Source organism: Panulirus ornatus, chromosome 2, assembly GCF_036320965.1.
Source record: "Panulirus ornatus isolate Po-2019 chromosome 2, ASM3632096v1, whole genome shotgun sequence".
Lineage (NCBI taxonomy): Eukaryota > Metazoa > Arthropoda > Malacostraca > Decapoda > Palinuridae > Panulirus > Panulirus ornatus.
In genome coordinates, this window is record NC_092225.1 from 77,167,424 (window position 1) to 77,191,437 (window position 24,014).

Below are 24,014 nucleotides of genomic sequence, written 5' to 3' on the forward strand. Positions count from 1 at the left end.
CATTTGTAATGATCAGCTAAATGAAACATGTAATCAACTGTAATAATTAGTTGAATGAAATGTTTAGAGAGAGACAGAAAAAAAATAGAGGTCAAACAAATGTATGGCTCTTCCATCAATATGAGTTTCATAATCCAGGCCTAGTCCTAAAGTAATTGAACAGCCCTGGCAAACAGCATTCACAAATACTATGGGGCTGCACAAGTAAGTATCTACAAATGTACCATGCTAACCAGGCTCTAGTAGTTATACAGGATATTGGGCTGTAACCTACAAAAACTTGGATGACCAACTACACAACTCAGCAACTTGAACTCCTTCTAAGCTTTTGGGGTAGACCTCCAAACCCATTTCAAGGTACATGTACTGTATGATATGTCCAGTGGAAAGGAGCTTGAGACTGCATTAGAGGAGTGGTTTAGCACTTGTTAAGTGTTTTGTGAAGACTGTGCATGTCAGGGGATGTGGTTTTTGTAAGCATAAGTTGTTTTTTTAATTTTCCAAAGGAAGGAACAGAGAAGGGGGCCGGGTGAGGATGTTTCCTCAGAGGCCCAGTCCTCTGTTCTTAACGTTACCTCGCTGAGGCGGGAAATGGCGAATAGTATGAAAGAAAGAAAGAAGTTGTTGAAGTGTGAGGCTGAGGTAAGCATTTTACTTTTACTTGGGGGTTGGTGATGATGTGGTTTGGGTAGGAGGTGTTCAATGTTGCTAAATATAAATTACTAGCAAGGTTTGGGAGGAATATGACTTTAAGCAAAACTCAGTTAAATATATAAGCTTACCAGGAGGCAGGAATGAAGCATCTGTGCCATCCTTTGGTGCCCAAGGTAGACAATAGCTATGTTCCATGAGAACTGGAGACCTCTGCTCCTCCCCAGCAGAACCAGAAACTCTGCTGGAAGCTGATGATGAGGAAGTACTGGAGGAGGAAGATGTAGATCTAACTCTGCCATTAACATCCGCTCCTGCAAGGGCCATCAGGGCTTCTGCTGCCTCTGCAGACTCTCCCATGCCATCATCTAGGTCACTCTTTTCATCAGCTGTATCAGTCTGTACTCATATGAAACAAACCAGTGAAGGTGATATTACATGACAGGCTATAAAGCTCAGTCTTAAGAGACTGACACTTAATGAATATCTGATTAAATCTGAAGATGGAGATAATATGAAAAGAGACAAAAAGTTTTGTTACAGATATTTACTCTAAAAATCAATACAGTAACAGATTAGCAGACATGATATCTATTCATTTCTAACATTTCCATATATTTCCCAACAGCCTTGTACTTTTCCAAAGTAAAATCTAGTAAAGAGAAGTTTTAATAAACTCTTCAAAGCCTAGACAGGTGTAAGTAAGCTGGGGACTCTACTGCTCATTAACTACTAAGCAAAACTTGGCAACATAAAGATTACCAGGAAAACTTTCATACATCCAATCAAAGTGGTACCATAGATGATGACTATACAACAGCAATCAACAGCAAACAAATAACATCCTGGGATAGTGAATACAAAGCAGATAGGATGTAAAGCATATCTCTGGTTTGCCTTCTTTAGATTTAGGATGGTCTTTCAGAGTTCAAAACAATTTCTGAGTCTGTTTTCAAGCTGAAAAAATGGCAATTCCAAATAAAAAGTTGCGTGTTGAACAGAAGCATATGACTCATGTGTAGAGGCAAAAGCCTGCTAGTAACATGGCAGTTGCCTAATGGGACACTAATGCCCAAAGCAACAAATTCAAAACATTTAACCCTGAAGCTAAAATTCTGTTAACTTATTATGGCACGTAACACATCTTCACGTGAATGTACGTATGTTTCACTTTTAACGATAAAAAATTTCATAGTAAAAGAGTTATAGCCCTGACAGCCTAATTCTAAGATAGTAAAGAAATGACATTGCCTTTAAAATCCTAAGGTCACTCACTGTTGCACTGTACACCTTCACATGAAAAACAGACAAGATTGGAAAAAACAAAGTTATGGAGACTTATCCACAGATTTGTTGGTAGAAGGCCTTCAGAGTTCTAGATATGATGTATATTTCACTTTCTCAGGGATGAGAGAAAAATTATCATGATCTGAAGGAAGTGATTTCATGTTGTAAGTCTCATGTTGTTAGCTTCAGCTGTAAGAGTTAGGAAACAGCATTGCTACCCCCTGCTTCAGCAAGGTAGCACCAAGAAAACAGACAAAAATGGCCACATTCGTTTCCATTCAGTCTAGCTGTCATGTGTTATGCACTGAAACTACAATTCCCTATCTTTCAAGAGGAAGACATGTACAACGGACTCATTTCCATACTATTAAGCTCTAGCTCTCACTTATAATTCAACAAAAACAACTAGGCTCTTGCTCTCACATGAAATTTAACAAAACCAGTCTCTCTCATCTACAGCCAAGCCTCACAGATATTTCCAGTTCCCCCAGATTTCTTTGTATGCCAAAGTTCAGGCCATTTACAACAATCAACATGCCACACATACCACAGGGTTCCAACCCCTTCAATCCTGCACATGCCTTTTGCCCTTCTAATAGTTCTGGCTTAAGTCAATATGTTTAATGATTATGGAGAACATGTGGATACTAACATGGATATTACAGAAGTAACTAAGCAAATGATAACTTTAAAAAAGACTAGCATCAGGACGTGAAAAAGAGAGAGAGAGAGAGAGAGAGAGAGAGAGACGAAAGAACGGCCCAACCCACCCACATACACATGTATATACATACACGTCCACACACGCAAATATACATACCTAAACATCTCAACATATACATATATATATATACACATGTACATAATTCATACTGTCTGCCTTTATTCATTCCCATCGCCACCCTGCCACACATGAAATAACAACCCTCTCCCCCCTCATGTGCACGAGGTAGCGCTAGGAAAAGACAACAAAGGCCACATTCGTTCACACTCAGTCTCTAGCTGTCATGTAATAATGCACCGAAACCACAGCTACCTTTCCACATCCAGGCCCCAAAGAACTTTCCATGTTTTACCTAAGACGCTTCACATGCCCGGGTTCAATCCACTGACAGCACGTCGATCCTGGTATACCACATCGTTCCAATTCACTCTATTCCTTGCACGCCTTTCACCCTCCTGCATGTTCAGGCCCCGATCACTCAAAATCTTTTTCACTCCATCTTTCCAAATCCAATTTGGTCTCCCACTTCTCCTTGTTCCCTCCACCTCCGACACATATATCCTCTTGGTCAATCTTTCCTCACTCATTCTCTCCATGTGCCCAAACCATTTCAAAACACCCTCTTCTGCTCTCTCAACCACGCTCTTTTTATTTCCACACATCTCTCTTACCCTTACATTACTTACTCGATCAAACCACCTCACCACACATATTGTCCTCAAACATCTCATTTCCAGCACATCCACCCTCCTGCGCACAACTCTATCCATAGCCCACGCCTCGCAACCATACAACATTGTTGGAACCACTATTCCTTCAAACATCCCCATTTTTGCTTTCCGAGATAATGTTCTTGACTTCCAAACATTCTTCAAGGCTCCCAGGATTTTCGCCCCCTCCCCCACCCTATGATTCACTTCCGCTTCCATGGTTCCATCCGCTGCCAGATCCACTCCCAGATATCTAAAACACTTTACTTCCTCCAGTTTTTCTCCATTCAAACTTACCTCCCAATTGACTTGGCCCTCAACCCTACTGTACCTAATAACCTTGCTCTTATTCACATTTACTCTTAGCTTTCTTCTTTCACACACTTTACCAAACTCAGTCACCAGCTTCTGCAGTTTCTCACATGAATCAGCCACCAGCGCTGTATCATATATATTTTTTTTTTTGCTTTGTCGCTGTCTCCTGCGTGTGCGAGGTAGCACAAGGAAACAGACGTAAGAAATGGCCCAACCTACCCCCATACACATGTATATACATACATGTCCACACACGCAAATATACATACCTATACATCTCAATGTACACATATATATACACACACAGACACATACATATATACCCATGCACACAATTCACACTGTCTGCCTTTATTCATTCCCATCGCCACCTCGCCACACATGGAATACCATCCCACTCCCCCTCATGTGTGCGAGGTAGCACTAGGAAAAGACAACAAAGGCCCCATTCGTTCACACTCAGTCTCTAGCTGTCATGCAATTATGCCCGAAACCACAGCTCCCTTTACACATCCAGGCCCCACACAACTTTCCATGGTTTACCCCAGACGCTTCACATGCCCTGATTCAATCCACTGACAGCACGTCAACCCCGGTATACCACATCGATCCAATTCACTCTATTCCTTGCCCTCCTTTCACCCTCTGCATGTTCAGGCCCCGATCACACAAAATCTTTTTCACTCCATCTTTCCACCTCCAATTTGGTCTCCCACTTCTCCTCGTTCCCTCTACCTCTGACACATATATCCTCTTGGTCAATCTTTCCTCACTCATGGAGAGAATGAGTGAGGAAAGATTGACCAAGAGGATATATGTGTCGGAGGTGAAGGGAACGAGGAGAAGTGGGAGACCAAATTGGAGGTGGAAAGATGGAGTGAAAAAGATTTTGTGTGATCGGGGCCTGAACATGCAGGAGGGTGAAAGGAGGGCAAGGAATAGAGTGAATTGGATCGATGTGGTATACCGGGGTTGACGTGCTGTCAGTGGATTGAATCAGGGCATGTGAAGCGTCTGGGGTAAACCATGGAAAGTTGTTTGGGGCCTGGATGTGGAAAGGGAGCTGTGGTTTCGGGCATTATTGCATGACAGCGAGAGACTGAGTGTGAACGAATGGGGCCTTTGTTGTCTTTTCCTAGTGCTACCTCGCACACATGAGAGGGGAGGGGGATGGTATTCCATGTGTCGCGAGGTGGCGATGGGAATGAATAAAGGCAGGCAGTGTGAATTGTGTGCAAGGGTATATATGTATGTGTCTGTGTGTGTATATATATATGTGTACATTGAGATGTATAGGGATGTATATTTGCGTGTGTGGACGTGTATGTATATACATTGTGTATGGGGGTGGGTTGGGCCATTTCTTTCGTCTGTTTCCTTGCACTAACTCGCAAACGCGGGAGACAGCGACAAAGCAAAATAAAAAATAAAATAAAAAAATATATATATAACTTTCTAAAAGGGCAAACAGAAGAAGGAGTCACACGAGGAGTGCTCATCCTCCTCGAAGGCTCAGATTGGGGTGTCTAAATGTGTGTGGATGTAACCAAGATGTGAAAAAAGGAGAGATCGGTAGCATGTTTGAGAAAAGGAACCTGGATGTTTTGGCTCTGAGTGAAATGAAGCTCAAGGGTAAAGGGGAAGAGTGGTTTGGAAATGTCTTGGGAGTAAAGTCAGAGGTTAGTGAGAGGACAAGAGCAAGGGAAGGAGTAGCACTACTCCTGAATCAGGAGTTGTGGGAGTATGTGATAGAGTGTAAGAAAGTAAATTCTAGATTGATATGGGTAAAACTAAAAGTTCATGGAGAGAGATGGGTGATTATTGGTGCATATGCACCAGGGCATGAGAAGAAAGATCATGAGAGGTAAGTGTTTTGGGAGCAGCTGAATGAGTGTGTTAGTGGTTTTGATGCACGAGACCGGGTTATAGTGATAGGTGATTTGAATGCAAAGGTGAGTAATGTGGCAGTTGAGGGAATAATTTGTATACATGGGGTGTTCAGTGTTGTAAATGGAAATGGTGAAGAGCTTGTAGATTTATGTGGTGAAAAAGGACTGGTGATTGGGAATACCTGGTTTAAAAAGCGAGATATACATAAGTATACGTATGTGAGTAGGAGAGATGGCCAGAGAGCATTACAGGATTACGTGTTAATTGATAGACGCACGAAAGAGAGACTTTTGGATGTTAATGTGCTGAGAGGTGCAACTGGAGGGATGCCTGATCATTATCTTGTGGAGGCGAAGGTGAAGATTTGTGGGGGTTTTCAGAAAAGAAGGGAGAATATTGGGGTGAAGAGAGTGGTGAGAGTAAGTGAGCTTGGGAAGGAGACTTGTGTGAGGAAGTACCAGGAGACACTGAGTACAGAATGGAAAAAGGTGAGAACAAAGGAGGTAAGGGGAGTGGGGGAGGAATGGGATGTATTTAGGGAAGCAGCGATGGCTTGCGCAAAAGATGCTTGTGGCATAAGAAGCATGGGAGGTGGGTTGATTAGAAAAGGTAATGAGTGGTGGGATGAAGAAGTAAGATTATTAGTGAAAGAGAAGAGAGAAGCATTTGGACGATTTTTGCAGGGAAAAAATGCAAATGAGTGGGAGAGGTATAAAAGAAAGAGGCAGGAGGTCAAGAGAAATTTGCAAGAGGTGAAAAAGAGGGCAAATAAGAGTTGGGGTGAGAGAGTATCATTAAATTTCAGGGAGAATAAAAAGATGTTTTGGAAGGAGGTAAATAAAGTGTGTAAGACAAGGGAGCAAATGGGAACTTCAGTGTAGGGGGATAATGGGGAGATGATAACAAGTAGTGGTGAGGTGAGAAGGAGATGGAGTGAGTATTTTTGAAGGTTTGTTGAATGTGTTTGATGATAGAGTGGCAGATATAGGGTGTTTTGGTCGAGGTGGTGTGCAAAGTGAGAGGGTTAGGGAAAATGATTTGGTAAATAGAGAAGAGGTAGTAAAAGCTTTACGGAAGATGAAAGCCGGCAAGGCAGCAGGTTTGGATGGTACTGCAGTGGAATTTATTAAAAAAGGGGGTGACTGTATTGTTGACTGGTTGGTAAGGTTATTTAATGTATGCATGATTCATGGTGAAGTGCCTGAGGATCGTCAGAATGCTTGCATAGCGCCACTGTACAAAGGCAAAGGGGATAAGAGTGAGTGCTCAAATTACAGAGGTATAAGTTTGTTGAGTATTCCTGGTAAATTATATGGGAGGGTATTGATTGAGAGGGTGAAGGCATGTACAGAGCATCAGATTGGGGAAGAGCAGTGTGGTTTCAAAAGTGGTAGAGGATGTGTGGATCAGGTGTTTGCTTTGAAGAATGTATGTGAGAAATACTTAGAAAAACAAATGGATTTGTATGTAGCATTTATGGATCTGGAGAAGGCATATGATAGAGATGCTCTGTGGAAGGTTTTAAGAATATATGGTGTGGGAGGCAAGATGTTAGAAGCAGTGAAAAGTTTTTATCGAGGATGTAAGGCATGTGTACGTGTAGGAAGAGGAAAGTGACTGGTTCTCAGTGAATGTAGGTTTGTGGCAGGGGTGTGTGATGTCTCCATGGTTAATTTATTTATGGATGGGGTTGTTAGGGAGGTGAATGCAAGAGTTTTGGAAAGGGGGGCAAGTATGCAGTCTGTTCTGGATGAGAGAGCTTGGGAAGTGAGTTAGTTGTTGTTCACTGATGATACAGCACTGGTGGCTGATTCATGTAAGAAACTGCAGAAGCTGGTGACTGAGTTTGGTAAAGTGTGTGAAAGAAGAAAGTTAAGAGTAAATGTGAATAAGAGCAAGGTTATTAGGTACAGTAGGGTTGAGGGTCAAGTCAATTGGGAGGTAAGTTTGAATGGAGAAAAACTGGAGGAAGTGAAGTGTTTTAGATATCTGGGAGTGATTCTGGCAGCAGATAGAACCATGGAAGCGGAAGTGAATCATAGGGTGGGGGAGGGGGCGAAAATTCTGGGAGCCTTAAAGAATGTTTGGAAGTTGAGAACATTATCTTGGAAAGCAAAAATGGGTATGTTTGAAGGAATAGTGGTTCCAACAATGTTGTACGGTTGCGAGGCGTGGGCTATGGATAGAGTTGTGCGCAGGAGGGTGGATGTGCTGGAAATGAGATGTTTGAGGACAATATGTGGTGTGAGGTGGTTTGATCGAGTAAGTAATGTAAGGGTAAGAGAGATGTGTGGAAATAAAAAGAGTGTGGTTGAGAGAGGAGAAGAGGGTGTTTTGAAATGGTTTGGTCACATGGAGAGAATGAGTGAGGAAAGATTGACCAAGAGGATATATGTGTCAGAGGTGGAGGGAACAAGGAGAAGTGGGAGACCAAATTGGAGGTGGAAAGATGGAGTGAAAAAGATTTTGAGTGATCGGGGCCTGAACATGCAGGAGGGTGAAAGGCGGGCAAGGAATAGAGTGAATTGGAACAATGTGGTACACCGGGGTCGACGTGCTGTCAATGGATTGAACCAAGGCATGTGAAGCGTCTGGGGTAAACCATGGAAAGTTGTGTGGGGCCTGGATGTGGAAAGGGAGCTGTGGTTTCGGTGCATTATTACATGACAGCTAGAGACTGAGTATGAATGAATGGGGCGTTTGGTGTCTTTTCCTAATGCTACCTCGCACACGAGGGGGGAGGGGGTTGTTATTCCATGTGTGGCGAGGTGGCGATGGGAACAAATAAAGGCAGACAGTATGAATTATGTACTTGTGTATATATGTATATGTCTGTGTGTGTATATATATGTGTACATTGAGATGTATAGGTATGTATATTCGCGTGTGTGGACGTGTATGTATATACATGTGTATGTGGGCGATTTCTGCCACTCTTTCGTCTGTTTCCTTGCGCTACCTCGCAAACGCGAGAGACAGCGACAAAGCAAAATAAATAAATAAATAAAAAATTTATGTAAGTAGGAGAGATGGCCAGAGAGCGTTATTGGATTACGTGTTAATTGACAGGCGTGCGAAAGAGAGACTTTTGGATGTTAATGTGCTGAGAGGTGCAACTGGAGGGATGTCTGATCATTATCTTGTGGAGGCTAAGGTGAAGATTTGTATGGGTTTTCAGAAAAGAAGAGTGAATGTTGGGGTGAAGAGGGTGGTGAGAGTAAGTGAGCTTGAGAAGGAGACCTGTGTGAGGAAGTACCAGGAGAGACTGAGTACAGAATGGAAAAAGGTGAGAACAATGGAAGCAAGGGGAGTGGGGGAGGAATGGGATGTATTTAGGGAATCAGTGATGGATTGCACAAAAGATGCTTGTGGCATGAGAAGAGTGGGAGGTGGGTTGATTAGAAAGGGTAGTGAGTGGTGGGATGAAGAAGTAAGAGTATTAGTGAAAGAGAAGAGAGAGGCATTTGGACGATTTTTGCAGGGAAAAAATGCAATTGAGTGGGAGATGTAAAAAAGAAAGAGACAGGAGGTCAAGAGAAAGGTGCAAGAGGTGAAAAAAAGGGCAAATGAGAGTTGGGGTGAGAGAGTATCATTAAATTTTATGGAGAATAAAAAGATGTTCTGGAAGGAGGTAAATAAAGTGCGTAAGACAAGGGAGCAAATGGGAACTGCAGTGAAGGGCGCAAATGGGGAGGTGATAACAAGTAGTGGTGATGTGAGAAGGAGATGGAGTGAGTATTTTGAAGGTTTGTTGAATGTGTTTGATGATAAAGTGGCAGATATAGGGTGTTTTGGTCGAGGTGGTGTACAAAGTGAGAGGGTTAGGGAAAATGATTTGGTAAACAGAGAAGAGGTAGTGAAAGCTTTGCGGAAGATGAAAGCCGGCAAGGCAGCAGGTTTGGATGGTATTGCAGTGGAATTTATTAAAAAAGGGGGTGACTGCATTGTTGACTGGTTGGTAAGGTTATTTAATGTATGTATGACTCATGGTGAGGTGCCTGAGGATTGGCGGAATGCGTGCATAGTGCCATTGTACAAAGGCAAAGGGGATAAGAGTGAGTGCTCAAATTACAGAGGTATAAGTTTGTTGAGTATTCCTGGTAAATTATATGGGAGGGTATTGATTGAGAGGGTGAAGGCATGTACAGAGCATCAGATTGGGGAAGAGCAGTGTGATTTCAGAAGTGGTAGAGGATGTGTGGATCAGGTGTTTGCTTTGAAGAATGTATGTGAAAAATACTTAGAAAAGCAAATGGATTTGTATGTAGCATTTATGGATCTGGAGAAGGCATATGATAGAGTTGATAGAGATGCTCTGTGGAAGGTATTAAGAATATATGGTGTGGGAGGAAAGTTGTTAGAAGCAGTGAAAAGTTTTTATCGAGGATGTAAGGCATGTGTACGTGTAGGAAGAGAGGAAAGTGATTGGTTCTCAGTGAATGTAGGTTTGCGGCAGGGGTGTGTGATGTCTCCATGGTTGTTTAATTTGTTTATGGATGGGGTTGTTAGGGAGGTAAATGCAAGAGTTTTGGAAAGAGGGGCAAGTATGAAGTCTGTTGGGGATGAGAGAGCTTGGGAAGTGAGTCAGTTGTTGTTCGCTGATGATACAGCGCTGGTGGCTGATTCATGTGAGAAACTGCAGAAGCTGGTGACTGAGTTTGGTAAAGTGTGTGGAAGAAGAAAGTTAAGAGTAAATGTGAATAAGAGCAAGGTTATTAGGTACAGTAGGGTTGAGGGTCAAGTCAATTGGGAGGTGAGTTTGAATGGAGAAAAACTGGAGGAAGTGAAGTGTTTTAGATATCTGGGAGTGGATCTGGCAGCGGATGGAACCATGGAAGCGGAAGTGGATCATAGGGTGGGGGAGGGGGCGAAAATTCTGGGGGCCTTGAAGAATGTGTGGAAGTCGAGAACATTATCTCGGAAAGCAAAAATGGGTATGTTTGAAGGAATAGTGGTTCCAACAATGTTGTATGGTTGCGAGGCGTGGGCTATGGATAGAGTTGTGCGCAGGAGGATGGATGTGCTGGAAATGAGATGTTTGAGGACAATGTGTGGTGTGAGGTGGTTTGATCGAGTGAGTAAGTAAGGGTAAGAGAGATGTGTGGAAATAAAAAGAGCGTGGTTGAGAGAGCAGAAGAGGGTGTTTTGAAGTGGTTTGGGCACATGGTGAGGATGAGTGAGGAAAGATTGCCCAAGAGGATATATGTGTCGGAGGTGGAGGGAGCAAGGAGAAGAGGGAGACCAAATTGGAGGTGGAAAGATGGCGTGAAAAAGATTTTGTGTGATCGGGGCCTGAACATGCAGGAGGGTGAAAGGAGGGCAAGGAATAGAGTGAATTGGAGCGATGTGGTATACCGGGGTTGACGTGCTGTCAGTGGATTGAATCAAGGCATGTGAAGCGTCTGGGGTAAACCATGGAAAGCTGTGTAGGTATGTATATTTGCGTGTGTGGACGTATGTATATACATGTGTATGTGGGGGGTTGGGCCATTTCTTTCGTCTGTTTCCTTGCGCTACCTCGCAAACGCGGGAGACAGCGACAAAGTATAAAAAAAAAAAAAAATAAAAAATTATATATATATATTTTTCACTCCATCTTTCCACCTCCAATTTGGTCTCCCACTTCACCTCGTTCCCTCCACCCCCGACACAAATATCCTCTTGGTCAATCTTTCCTCACTCATTCTCTTCATGTGCCCAAACCATTTCAAAACACCCTCTTCTGCTCTCTCAACCACGCTCTTTTTATTTTCACACATCTCTCTTACCCTTACATTACTTACTCGATCAAACCACCTCACACCACACATTGTCCTCAAACATCTCATTTCCAGCACATCCACCCTCCTGCGCACAACTCTATCTATAGCCCATGCCTCGCAACCATACAACATTGTTGGAACCACTATTCCTTCAAACATACCCATTTTTGCTTTCCGAGATAATGTTCTCAACTTCCACACATTCTTCAAGGCTCCTAGGATTTTCGCCCCCTCCCCCACCCTATGATTCACTTCCGCTTCCATGGTTCCATCCGCTGCCAGATCCACTCCCAGATATCTAAAACACTTTACTTCCTACAGTTTTTCTCCATTCAAACTTACCTCCCAATTGACTTGACCCTCAACCCTACTGTACCTAATAACCTTGCTCTTATTCACATTTACTCTGAACTTTCTTCTTTCACACACTTTACCAAACTCAGTCACCAGCTTCTGCAGTTTCTCACATGAATCAGCCACCAGCGCTGTATCATCAGCGAACACCAACTGACTCACTTCCCAAGCTCTCTCATCCAGAACCGACTTCATACTTGCCCCTCTTTCCAAAATTCTTCCATTCACCTCCCTAACAACCCCATCCATAAACAAATTAAACAACCATGGAGACATCACACACCCCTGCCGCAAACCTACATTCACTGAGAACCAATCACTTTCCTCTCTTCCTACACGTACACATGCCTTACATCCTCGATAAAAACTTTTCACTGCTTCTAACAACTTGCTTCCCACACCATATATTCTTAATACCTTCCACAGAGCATCTCTATCAACTCTATCATATGCCTTCGCCAGATCCATAAATGCTACATACAAATCCATTTGCTTTTCTAAGTATTTTTCACATACATTCTTCAAAGCAAACACCTGATCCACACATCCTCTACCACTTCTGAAACCACACAGCTCTTTCCCAATCTGATGCTCTGTACATGCCTTCACCCTCTCAATCAATACCCTCCCATATAATTTACCAGGAATACTCAACAAACTTATACCTCTGTAATTTGAGCACTCACTCTTATCCCCCTTGTCTTTGTATAATGGCACTATGCAAGCATTCCGCCAATCCTCAGGCACCTCACCATGAGTCATACATACATTAAATAAACTTACCAACTAGTCAACAATACAGTCACCCACTTTTCTAATAGATTCCACTGCAATACCATCCAAACCTGCTGCCTTGCCGGCTTTCATCTTCCGCATAGCTTTTACTACCTCTTCTCTGTTTACCAAATAATTTTCCCTAACCCTCTCACTTTGCACACCACCTCGACCAAAACACCCTATATCTGCCACTCTATCATCAAACACATTCAACAAACCTTCAAAATACTCACTCTATCTCCTTCTCACATCACCACTACTTGTTATCACCTCCCCATTAGCGCCCTTCACTGAAGTTCCCATTTGCTCCCTTGTCTTACGCACTTTATTTACCTCCTTCCAAAACATCTTTTTATTCTCCCTAAAATTTAATGATACTCTCTCACCCCAACTCTCATTTGCCCTCTTTTTCACCTCTTGCACCTTTCTCTTGACCTCCTGTCTCTTTCTTTTATACATCTCCCACTCAATTGCATTTTTTCCCCGCAAAAATCGTCCAAATGCCTCTCTCTTCTCTTTCACTAATAATCTTACTTTTTCATCCCACCACTCACTACCCTTTCTAATCAACCCACCTCCCACGCTTCTCATGCCACAAGCATCTTTTGCGCACTCCATCATTGATTCCCTAAATACATCCCATTCCTCCCCCACTCCACTTACTTCCATTGTTCTCACCTTTTTCCATTCTGTTCTCAGTCTCTCCTGGTACTTCCTCACACAAGTCTCCTTCCCAAGCTCACTTACTCTCACCACCCTCTTCACCCCAACATTCACTCTTCTTTTCTGAAAACCCATACAAATCTTCATCTTAGCCTCCACAAGATAATGATCAGACATCCCTCCAGTTGCACCTCTCAGCACATTAACATCCAAAAGTCTCTCTTTAGCGCGCCTGTCAATTAACACGTAATCCAATAACGCTCTCTGGCCATCTCTCCTACTTATATACGTATACTTATGTATATCTCGCTTTTTAAAGCAGGTATTCCCAATCACCAGTCCTTTTTCACCACATAAATCTACAAGCTCTTCACCATTTCCATTTACAACACTGAACACCCCATGTATACAAATTATTCCCTCAACTGCCACATTACTCACCTTTGCATTCAAATGACCCATCACTATAACCCGGTCTCGTGCATCAAAACCACACACTCATTCAGCTGCCCCCAAAACACTTGCCTCTCATGATCTTTCTTCTCATGCCCTGGTGCATATGCATCAATAATCACCCATCTCTCTCCATCAACTTTCAGTTTTACCCATATTAATCGAGAATTTACTTTCTTACATGGTATCACGTACTCCCACAACTCCTGTTTCAGGAGTAGTGCTACTCCTTCCCTTGCTCTTGTCCTCTCACTAACCTCTGACTTTACTCCCAAGACATTCCTAAACCACTCTTCTCCTTTACCCTTGAGCTTCGTTTCACTCAGAGCCAAAACATCCAGGTTCATTTCCTCAAACATACTACCTACCTCTCCTTTTTTCACATCTTGGTTACATCCACACACATTTAGACACCCCAGTCTGAGCCTTCGAGGAGGATGAGCACTCCCCGCGTGACTCCTTCTTCTGTTTCCCATTTTAGAAAGTTAAAAATACAAGGAGGGGAGGATTTCTGGCCCCCCGCTCCCGTCCCCTCTAGTCGCCTTCTACGACACACGAGGAATGCGTGGGAAGTACTCATTCACCCCTATCCCCAGGGATAATATATATATATATATATATATATATATATATATATATGTATATTTTTTTTTTTGTTTTGTCGCTGTCTCCCGCGTTTGCGAGGTAGCGCAAGGAAACAGACGAAAGAAATGGCCCAACACACCCCCATACACATGTATATACATACGTTCACACACGCAAATATACATACCTACACAGCTTTCCATGGTTTACCCCGATGCTTCACATGCCCTGATTCAATCCACTGACAGCACGTCAACCCCGGTATACCACATCGATCCAATTCACTCTATTCCTTGCCCTCCTTTCACCCTCCTGCATGTTCAGGCCCTGATCACACAAACTCTTTTTCACTCCATCTTTCTACCTCCAATTTGGTCTCCCACTTCTCCTCGTTCCCTCCACCTCCGACACATATATCCTCTTGGTCAATCTTTCCTCACTCTTTCTCTCCATGTGCCCAAACCATTTCAAAACACACTCTTCTGCTCTCTCAACCATGCTCTTTTTATTTCCACACATCTCTCTTACCCTTACGTTACTTACTCAATCAAACCACCTCACACCACACATTGTCCTCAAACATCTCATTTCCAGCACATCCATCCTCCTGCGCACAACTCTATCCATAGCCCACGCCTCGCAACCATACAACATTGTTGGAACCACTATTCCTTCAAACATACCCATTTTTGCTTTCCGAGATAATGTTCTCGACTTCCACACATTCTTCAAGGCTCCCAGGATTTTCGCCCCCTCCCCCACCCTATGATTCACTTCCGCTTCCATGGTTCCATCCCCTGCCAGATCCACTCCCACATATCTAAAACACTTTACTTCCTCCAGTTTTTCTCCATTCAAACTTACCTCCCAATTGACTTGACCCTCAACCCTACTGTACCTAATAACCTTGCTCTTATTCACATTTACTCTTAACTTTCTTCTTCCACACACTTTACCAAACTCAGTCACCAGCTTCTGCAGTTTCTCACATGAATCAGCCACCAGTGCTGTATCATCAGCAAACAACAACTAACTCACTTCCCAAGCTCTCTCATTCACAACAGACTTCATACTTGCCCCTTTGTTGAATGTGTTTGATGATAGAGTGGCAGATATAGGGTGTTTTGGTCGAGATGGTGTGCAAAGTGAGAGGGTTAGGGAAAATGATTTGGTAAACAGAGAAGAGGTAGTAAAAGCTTTGCGGAAGATGAAAGCCGGCAAGGCAGCAGGTTTGGATGGTATTGCAGTGGAATTTATTAAAAAAGGGGGTGACTGCATTGTTGACTGGTTGGTAAGGTTATTTAATGTATGTATGACTCATGGTGAGGTGCCTGAGGATTGGCGGAATGCGTGCATAGTGCCATTGTACAAAGGCAAAGGGGATAAGAGTGAGTGCTCATATTACAGAGGTATAAGTTTGTTGAGTATTCCTGGTAAATTATATGGGAGGGTATTGATTGAGAGGGTGAAGGCATGTACAGAGCATCAGATTGGGGAAGAGCAGTGTGGTTTCAGAAGTGGTAGAGGATGTGTGGATCAGGTGTTTGCTTTGAAGAATGTATGTGAGAAATACTTAGAAAAGCAAATGGATTTGTATGTAGCATTTATGGATCTGGAGAAGGCATATGATAGAGTTGATAGAGATGCTCTGAGGAAGGTATTAAGAATATATGGTGTGGGAGGAAAGTTGTTAGAAGCAGTGAAAAGTTTTTATTGAGGATGGAAGGCATGTGTACGTGTAGGAAGAGAGGAAAGTGATTGGTTCTCAGTGAATGTAGGTTTGCGGCAGGGGTGTGTGATGTCTCCATGGTTGTTTAATTTGTTTATGGATGGGGTTGTTAGGGAGGTAAATGCAAGAGTTTTGGAAAGAGGGGCAAGTATGAAGTCTGTTGGGGATGAGAGAGCTTGAGAAGTGAGTTAGTTGTTGTTCGCTGATGATACAGCGCTGGTGGCTGATTCATGTGAGAAACTGCAGAAGCTGGTGACTGAGTTTGGTAAAGTGTGTGGAAGAAGAAAGTTAAGAGTAAATGTGAATAAGAGCAAGGTTATTAGGTACAGTAGGGTTGAGGGTCAAGTCAATTGGGAGGTGAGTTTGAATGGAGAAAAACTGGAGGAAGTGAAGTGTTTTAGATATCTGGGAGTGGATCTGGCAGCGGATGGAACCATGGAAGCGGAAGTGGATCATAGGGTGGGGGAGGGGGCGAAAATTCTGGGGGCCTTGAAGAATGTGTGGAAGTCGAGAACATTATCTCGGAAAGCAAAAATGGGTATGTTTGAAGGAATAGTGGTTCCAACAATGTTGTATGGTTGCGAGGCGTGGGCTATGGATAGAGTTGTGCGCAGGAGGATGGATGTGCTGGAAATGAGATGTTTGAGGACAATGTGTGGTGTGAGGTGGTTTGATCGAGTGAGTAACGTAAGGGTAAGAGAGATGTGTGGAAATAAAAAGAGCGTGGTTGAGAGCAGAAGAGGGTGTTTTGAAGTGGTTTGGGCACATGGAGAGAATGAGTGAGGAAAGATTGACCAAGAGGATATATGTGTCGGAGGTGGAGGGAACGAGGAGAAGAGGGAGACCAAATTGGAGGTGGAAAGATGGAGTGAAAAAGATTTTGTGTGATCGGGGCCTGAACATGCAGGAGGGTGAAAGGAGGGTAAGGAATAGAGTGAATTGGAGCGATGTGGTATACCGGGGTTGACGTGCTGTCAGTGGATTGAATCAAGGCATGTGAAGCGTCTGGGGTAAACCATGGAAAGCTGTGTAGGTATGTATATTTGCGTGTGTGGATGTATGTATATACATGTGTATGGGGGGGGGTTGGGCCATTTCTTTCGTATGTTTCCTTGCGCTACCTCGCAAATGCGGGAGACAGCGAGAAAGTATAATAATAAAAAAATAATAATTATTTATCCAATTCACTCTATTCCTTGCCCTCCTTTCACCCTCCTGCATGTTCAGGCCCTGATCACACAAAATCTTTTTCACTCCATCTTTCCACCTCCAATTTGGTCTCCCACTTCTCGTTCCCTCCACCTCCGACACATATATCCTCTTGGTCAATCTTTCCTCACTCATTCTCTCCATGTGCCCAAACCATTTCAAAACACCCTCTTCTGCTTTCTCAACCACGCTCTTTTTATTTCCACACATCTCTCTTACCCTTACATTACTTACTCGATCAAACCACCTCACACCACACAATGTCCTCAAACATCTCATTTCCAGCACATCCACCCTCCTGCGCACAACTCTATCCATAGCCCACGCCTCGCAACCATACAACATTGTTGGAACCACTAATCCTTCAAACATACCCATTTTTGCTTTCCGAGATAATCTTCTCGACTTCCACACATTCTTCAAGACTCCCAGGATTTTCGCCCCCTCCCCCACCCTATGATTCACTTCCGCTTCCATGGTTCCATCCCCTGCCAGATCCACTCCCAGATATCTAAAACACTTTACTTCCTCCAGTTTTTCTCCATTCAAACTTACCTCCCAATTGACTTGACCCTCAACCCTACTGTACCTAATAACCTTGCTCTTATTCACATTTACTCTTAACTTTCTTCTTTCACACATATATATAAGAAAACACAGGGCTTATGGGCTTAGTTGCCCTGTACATGTTATAGGGAGGGGTACAGTGCTGTACTGACACAACAAGACAGTACATTCCAGTATACTTTACATGGAGCTTTTCATTTATAATTCATTAACTGCATGTAAAATTGATATGTATGAACGAATATGTTAACACAAAAAACTACTGGACCAAGTACTTTTGTTATGGGGTAAAAGCAGGATATGGACAAATGCTATCCTCTATATCTCATATGCCTAAAGTATGTTTTGTTACATTATGAATCAGAGGATAACCATATATATGCAGTCATTAGCTGTTATGAGGCCACTATAACAAGATGCATGGATGATGGTATCCTTTGCTCACTCTCCCACTTCTAAGTCTTGTGTGGTACTCTTTAAATGATGGATTCTAATAAATTACATACCTCGGAGCCTGAATCCTGGGCTAGAGTGTCTGAAGGCTTTTCAATCTTCTCCACTTCTTTTCTTCTTTCCTTAGGTTTCTGGGCTTTCTCTTTTTTCTCAATCATGGGAGGTTTTGTTGATTTCTTTTGTGTGGAGGGTTCTGTTTTCTTTGACAGTTTTTTATTCTTAGGTGGAGAAGGTTTCTTTGCTGGGGAAGGAGTTGGCACCTGCAAAGAGTCATGAAGAATAAGTAGGAATCTTTAGAGCTTTTGTTTTTAGTAACTAATTCTGATTGCACCACACACTCAACAAACTCATTAGTTCTTGGTTCTTATGAGTTAAAATGCTGGAATTAGGGTGCTTGGTACACCTAATGAAAAAAATTAACCCCAATTCATGACAAAGATAAGAGGTATGGTGTAACAAAGGAGGATGCATGAATTATCTGAAAATTGTTTAGTCGCTTAGGGAGGATGCATGATGATAGTTTGGTAGAATACATAAGTGTGACAGGAAACAGAACATAAGGTAAACAGCTGACATTTTAGGAGGGGAAGGTGAGAGAGTACACTGGGGAGAGAACCTAGGAAGGTGTAAGGAAGATGGAAGATGTAATGGAGATGTGTGTACACAGGGGAACTTCATTAATATTCTGATCCTCCAAATTTTCTGGGGGGGAATGAGGCATCGGAGATATGAAGAGATAAACACACTGACTTCTGAAATTGTTTTATCTAGTTCAGGGAAACAAGAAAGCAACTGTGCCTCAAGAATTAGGAAGTCCCTGCTTTTTATGGGCCTGCTTGGGTGGGACAACTATAGCTGCAAAAGACATTTAAGGTTTAGGTTTCAATTTATATTCTAAACAATAAAAGTTAAATTTACAACTGCTCTCTAGATGCAAACAAAGTACACATTGCATGGCAGAAGCAGTGATAGGCCAGTGGAGAAATAGTGCAGTTTTGGTGGAGGGCCACTGGAGTGTTACACAGCCCTGTGAGTGAATTCAGTGACAATACTTATAATTTCTTATGACAGAAAATATATGTAAATGTAAAGGATAGTGGTGATGTGAGAAGGAGATGGAGTGAGTATTTTGAAGGTTTGTTGAATGTGTTTGATGATACAGTGGCAGATATAGGGTGTTTTGGTCGCGGTGGTGTGCAAAGTGAGAGGATTAGGGAAAATGATTTGGTAAACAGAGAAGAGGTAGTAAAAGCTTTGCGGAAGATGAAAGCCGGCAAGGCAGCAGGTTTGGATGGTATTGCAGTGGAATCTATTAGAAAAGGGGTTGACTGTATTGTTGACTGGTTGGTAAGGTTATTTAATGTATGTATGGCTCATGGTGAGGTGCCTAAGGATTGGCGGAATGCGTGCATAGTGCCATTGTACAAAGGCAAAGGGGATAAGAGTGAGTGCTCAAATTACAGAGGTATAAGTTTGTTGAGTTTTCCTGGTAAATTATATGGGAGGGTATTGATTGAGAGGGTGAAGGCATGTACAGAGTATCAGATTGGGGAAGAGCAGTGTGGTTTCAGAAGTGGTAGAGGATGTGTGGATCAGGTGTTTGCTTTGAAGAATGTATGTGAGAAATACTTAGAAAAGCAAATGGATTTGTATGTAGCATTTATGGATCTGGAGAAGGCATATGATAGAGTTGATAGAGATGCTCTGTGGAAGGTATTAAGAATATATGGTGTGGGGGGCAAGTTGTTAGAAGCAGTGAAAAGTTTTTATCGAGGACGTAAGGCATGTGCACGTGTAGGAAGAGAGGAAAGTGATTGGTTCTCAGTAAATGTAGGTTTGCGGCAGAGGTGTGTGATGTCTCCATGGTTGTTTAATTTGTTTATGGATGGGGTTGTTAGGGAGGTGAATGCAAGAGTTTTACAAAGAGGGGCAAGTATGAAGTTTGTTGTGAATGAGAGAGCTTGGGAAGTGAGTCAGTTGTTGTTCGCTGATGATACAGCGCTGGTGGCTGATTCATGTGAGAAACTGCCGAAGCTGGTGACTGAGTTTGGTAAAGTGTGTGAAAGAAGAAAGTTCAGAGTAAATGTGAATAAGAGCAAGGTTATTAGGTACAGTAGGGTTGAGGATCAAGTTAATTGGGAGGTAAGTTTGAATGGAGAAAAACTGGAGGAAGTAAAGTGTTTTAGATATCTGGGAGTGGATCTGGCAGCGGATGGAACCATGGAAGCGGAAGTGAATCATAGGGTGGGGGAGGGGGCAAAAATCCTGGGAGCCTTGAAGAATGTGTGGAAGTCGATAAGATTACCTCAGAAAGCAAAAATGGGTATGTTTGAAAGAATAGTGGTTCCAACACTGTTGTATGGTTGCGAGGCGTGGGCTATGGATAGAGTTGTGCGCAGGAGGGTGGATGTGCTGGAAATGAGATGTTTGAGGACAATGTGTGGTGTGAGGTGGTTTGATCGAGTAAGTAATGTAAGGGTAAGAGATGTGTGGAAATAAAAAGAGCGTGGTTGAGAGAGCAGAAGAGGGTATTTTGAAGTGGTTTGGGCACATGGAGAGAATGAGTGAGGAAAGATTGACCAAGAGGATATATGTGTCGGGGGTGGAGGGAACGAGGAGAAGTGGGAGACCAAATTGGAGGTGGAAAGATGGAAAGAAAAAGATTTTGAGTGATCGGGGCCTGAACATGCAGGAGGGTGAAAGACGGGCAAGGAATAGAGTGAATTGGATCGATGTGGTATACCGGGGTTGACGTGCTGTCAGTGGATTGAATCAGGGCATGTGAAGCGTCTGGGGTAAACCATGGAAAGTTGTGTGGGGCCTGGATGTGGAAAGGGAGCTGTGGTTCGGGCATTATTGCATGACAGCAAGAGACTGAGTGTGAACGAATGGGGCCTTTGTTGTCTTTTCCTAGCGCTACCTCGCACACATGAGGGGGGAGGGGGATGGTATTCCATGTGTGGCGAGGTGGCAATGGGAATGAATGAGGGCAGACGGTGTGAATTGTGTGCATGGGTATATATGTATGTGTCTGTGTGTGTATATATATGTGTACATTGAGATGTATAGGTATGTATATTTGCGTGTGTGGACGTGTATGTATATACATGTGTATGGGGGTGGGTTGGGCCATTTCTTTCGTCTGTTTCCTTGCGTTACCTCGCAAATGCGGGAGACAGCGACAAAGCAAAATAAAATAAAATAAATAAAAAATGATATGTACAAATGAGTGAGCAAATAAGACTTATAAGGCCATGGTGTTGTGCATTGAAAGTCACCGTAAGGGGAAAATGAGCTGCAAGAACAATGGTGGATAAGCCTCGTGGTGCAAAGTCACTAAATGACACATCAACATTTTTGGTAACTAAACACACACACACAGCAAGGTAGTGCCAGGAAAAGAGACAAAAAAAGCCATATTCGCTCACACTCAGTCTCTAGCTGTCATGTGTAATGCACCGAAACCACAGCTCCCTATCCACAGATAGGCCCCACACACCTTTCCATGGTTTACCCCAAACGTTTCACATGCCCTGGTTCAGTCCAATGACAGCATGATGTTAACCCTGGTATGCCACATCGTTCCAATTCACACTATTCCATGAATGCCTCTCAACCCCTTGTATGTTCAGGCCCCAATTGCTCAAAATCTTTTTCACTCCATCCTTCCACCTACAATTTGGTCTCCCACTTCTTGTCCTCTCCACTTCTGACACATATATCCTCTTGTCAATCTTTCCTCACTCATTCTCTCCATATGTCCAAACCACTTAAACACACCCTCTTCTTTTCTCTCAACCACACTCTTTTCATTTCCACACATCTCTCTTACCCTTACATTATGTACTTGATCAAATCACCTCACCACAATTTGTCCTCAAACATCTCATTTCCAACACATCCACCTTCCTCTGTACAACCCTACTGGTAGCCTATGACTCACAACCGTATAACATTGTTGAAACTACCATTCCTTCAAACTTACCCATTCTTGCTCTCCGAGATAACGTTCTCTCCTTCCACACATTCTTCAATGCTCCTAAAACCTTTGCCTCCTCTCACACCCTATGACTCACTTCCACTTCCATGGTTCCATTCACTGCCAAGTCCATTTCCAGATATCTAGAACACTTCACTTCCACCAGTTTTTCTCCATCCAAACTTACATCCCAATTAACTTGTCTCTCAACCCTAAGGAACCTAATAACCTTGCTCTTATTCACATTTACTCTCAACTTTCTCCTTTCACACACTTTTCCAAACTCAGTCACCAGCTTCTGCAGTTTCTCACTTGAGTCAGCCAAAAGAACTGTATCGTCGGCCAACAGCAACTGACTTACTTCCCAGGCCCTCTCATCCCCATCAGACTGCATACTTGCCCCTCTCTCCAAAACTCTTGCATTCAGCTCCCTAACCATCCCATCCATAAACAAATCAAACAACCATGGGGACATCACATGCCCCAGCCACAAACTGGGAACCAATCACCCTCCTCTCTTCTTACTCATACACATGCCTTACATAATTGGTAAAAACTTTTCATTGCTTCTAGCAGCTTACCTCCCACTCCATATACTCTTAAGTTCTTTCACAAAGCATCTCTATCAACCCTATCATATATCATCTCCAGATCTATAAATGCTACATACAAATACATCTGTTTTTCTAAGTATTTCTCAAACACATTCTTCAATGCAAACACCTGATCCACACATCCTCTACCACTTCTGAAACCACACTGCTCTTCCCTAATCTGAGTTCTATGTCATTAATGTGTATTATGAAAAGAACTGGGCCTAGGATCAACACTTGTGGCACGCCACTCATTAAGTCTAGCCAATCTGAAGCTTCGCCGTTTAATACTACATGCTGCTTTCTTCCAGTAAGCCAATCTCTGATCCATGTAATGAGTTTTTCACTGATTCTGTGTGCTTTATGTAAAAGTCTCTTGAGGTACTTTATCAAAAGCCTTTCGGAAATCTAAATATACTACATCAGATGGTAATTTTTTGTCCCAACTCTGATAAATAACATTAAAAAATTCCTGCAAATTCATCAGGCAGGATCTTCTATTGCACAAACTGTGTTGATTGTCCAATATGACTTTGTGTTCTAGAAACGTAACAATTTTATCTTTTATTATTTTTCCACTGTTTTACCTACCACTGACGTGAGGCTAATTGGGCAGTAGTTCAAGGCACACTTTTTGTCTCCTTTTTCATATATAGGAGTAACATTTGCTAGTTTCCAATCAGTTGGCACCTGACAATCCAATAGAGATTTGTTGAATATTTTGGTTATCGGGTATATCAGCTGTCTTCTGACCTCCTTTAAAAATTTTGGAGCTAAGTCATCTGGCCATTGGATTTGTTAGGATTTGATTTCTCTAACCTTCAACTCTTTTTCATCAGATCCTTGAAACACCTTCACTGGTTGTGGTATTTGATATGTTTCTTCAATTGTGAATACAGAGTTGAAAGAATAGTATGGTAACCATTTCCTTGTCATTAGTAGTTAGTGTTTCATGATCATTTCATAATGGCCCAACTCCTTCTTTTACTGTCTTCCTTTGTCGTCTAGATTTGAAGAATTCTTTAGGATTCTACTTAACTTTCAAGGAAATTCTTTTTTCTTCCTCGCATTTACTTTGTCTTATGACCTTCTTACACTCTCTTTGGATTGTGATTAATTCCTGGTGATTTTCATCAGTTCCCATTTATTTTAATTTCTAATGTTTTCTTCTTTTGGCAAATCAGTCCTTCTATTCTCCTATTCATCCATGACAGTTTTGAAATATTGCAAGTTCTCTTTGTAATTCATGGAATTTATTTATTTTCAATCTCAAGCAATGTGTTTTCAGAATTATTCCACATTTCCTCTGCTGT

General features: G+C 42.5%; 1 protein-coding gene across 1 annotated transcript in view; it reads right to left on the bottom strand.

Annotated features, from left to right (window-relative positions):
- Set1 (SET domain containing 1) overlaps positions 1 to 24,014 on the bottom strand; it is a 350,690-nt gene that overhangs the window by 88,121 nt on the left and 238,555 nt on the right. Inside the window, 2 exon segments of the mRNA XM_071668303.1 lie at positions 783 to 1,050; positions 18,183 to 18,389. Coding sequence (XP_071524404.1) covers positions 783 to 1,050; positions 18,183 to 18,389 — 475 coding nt within the window.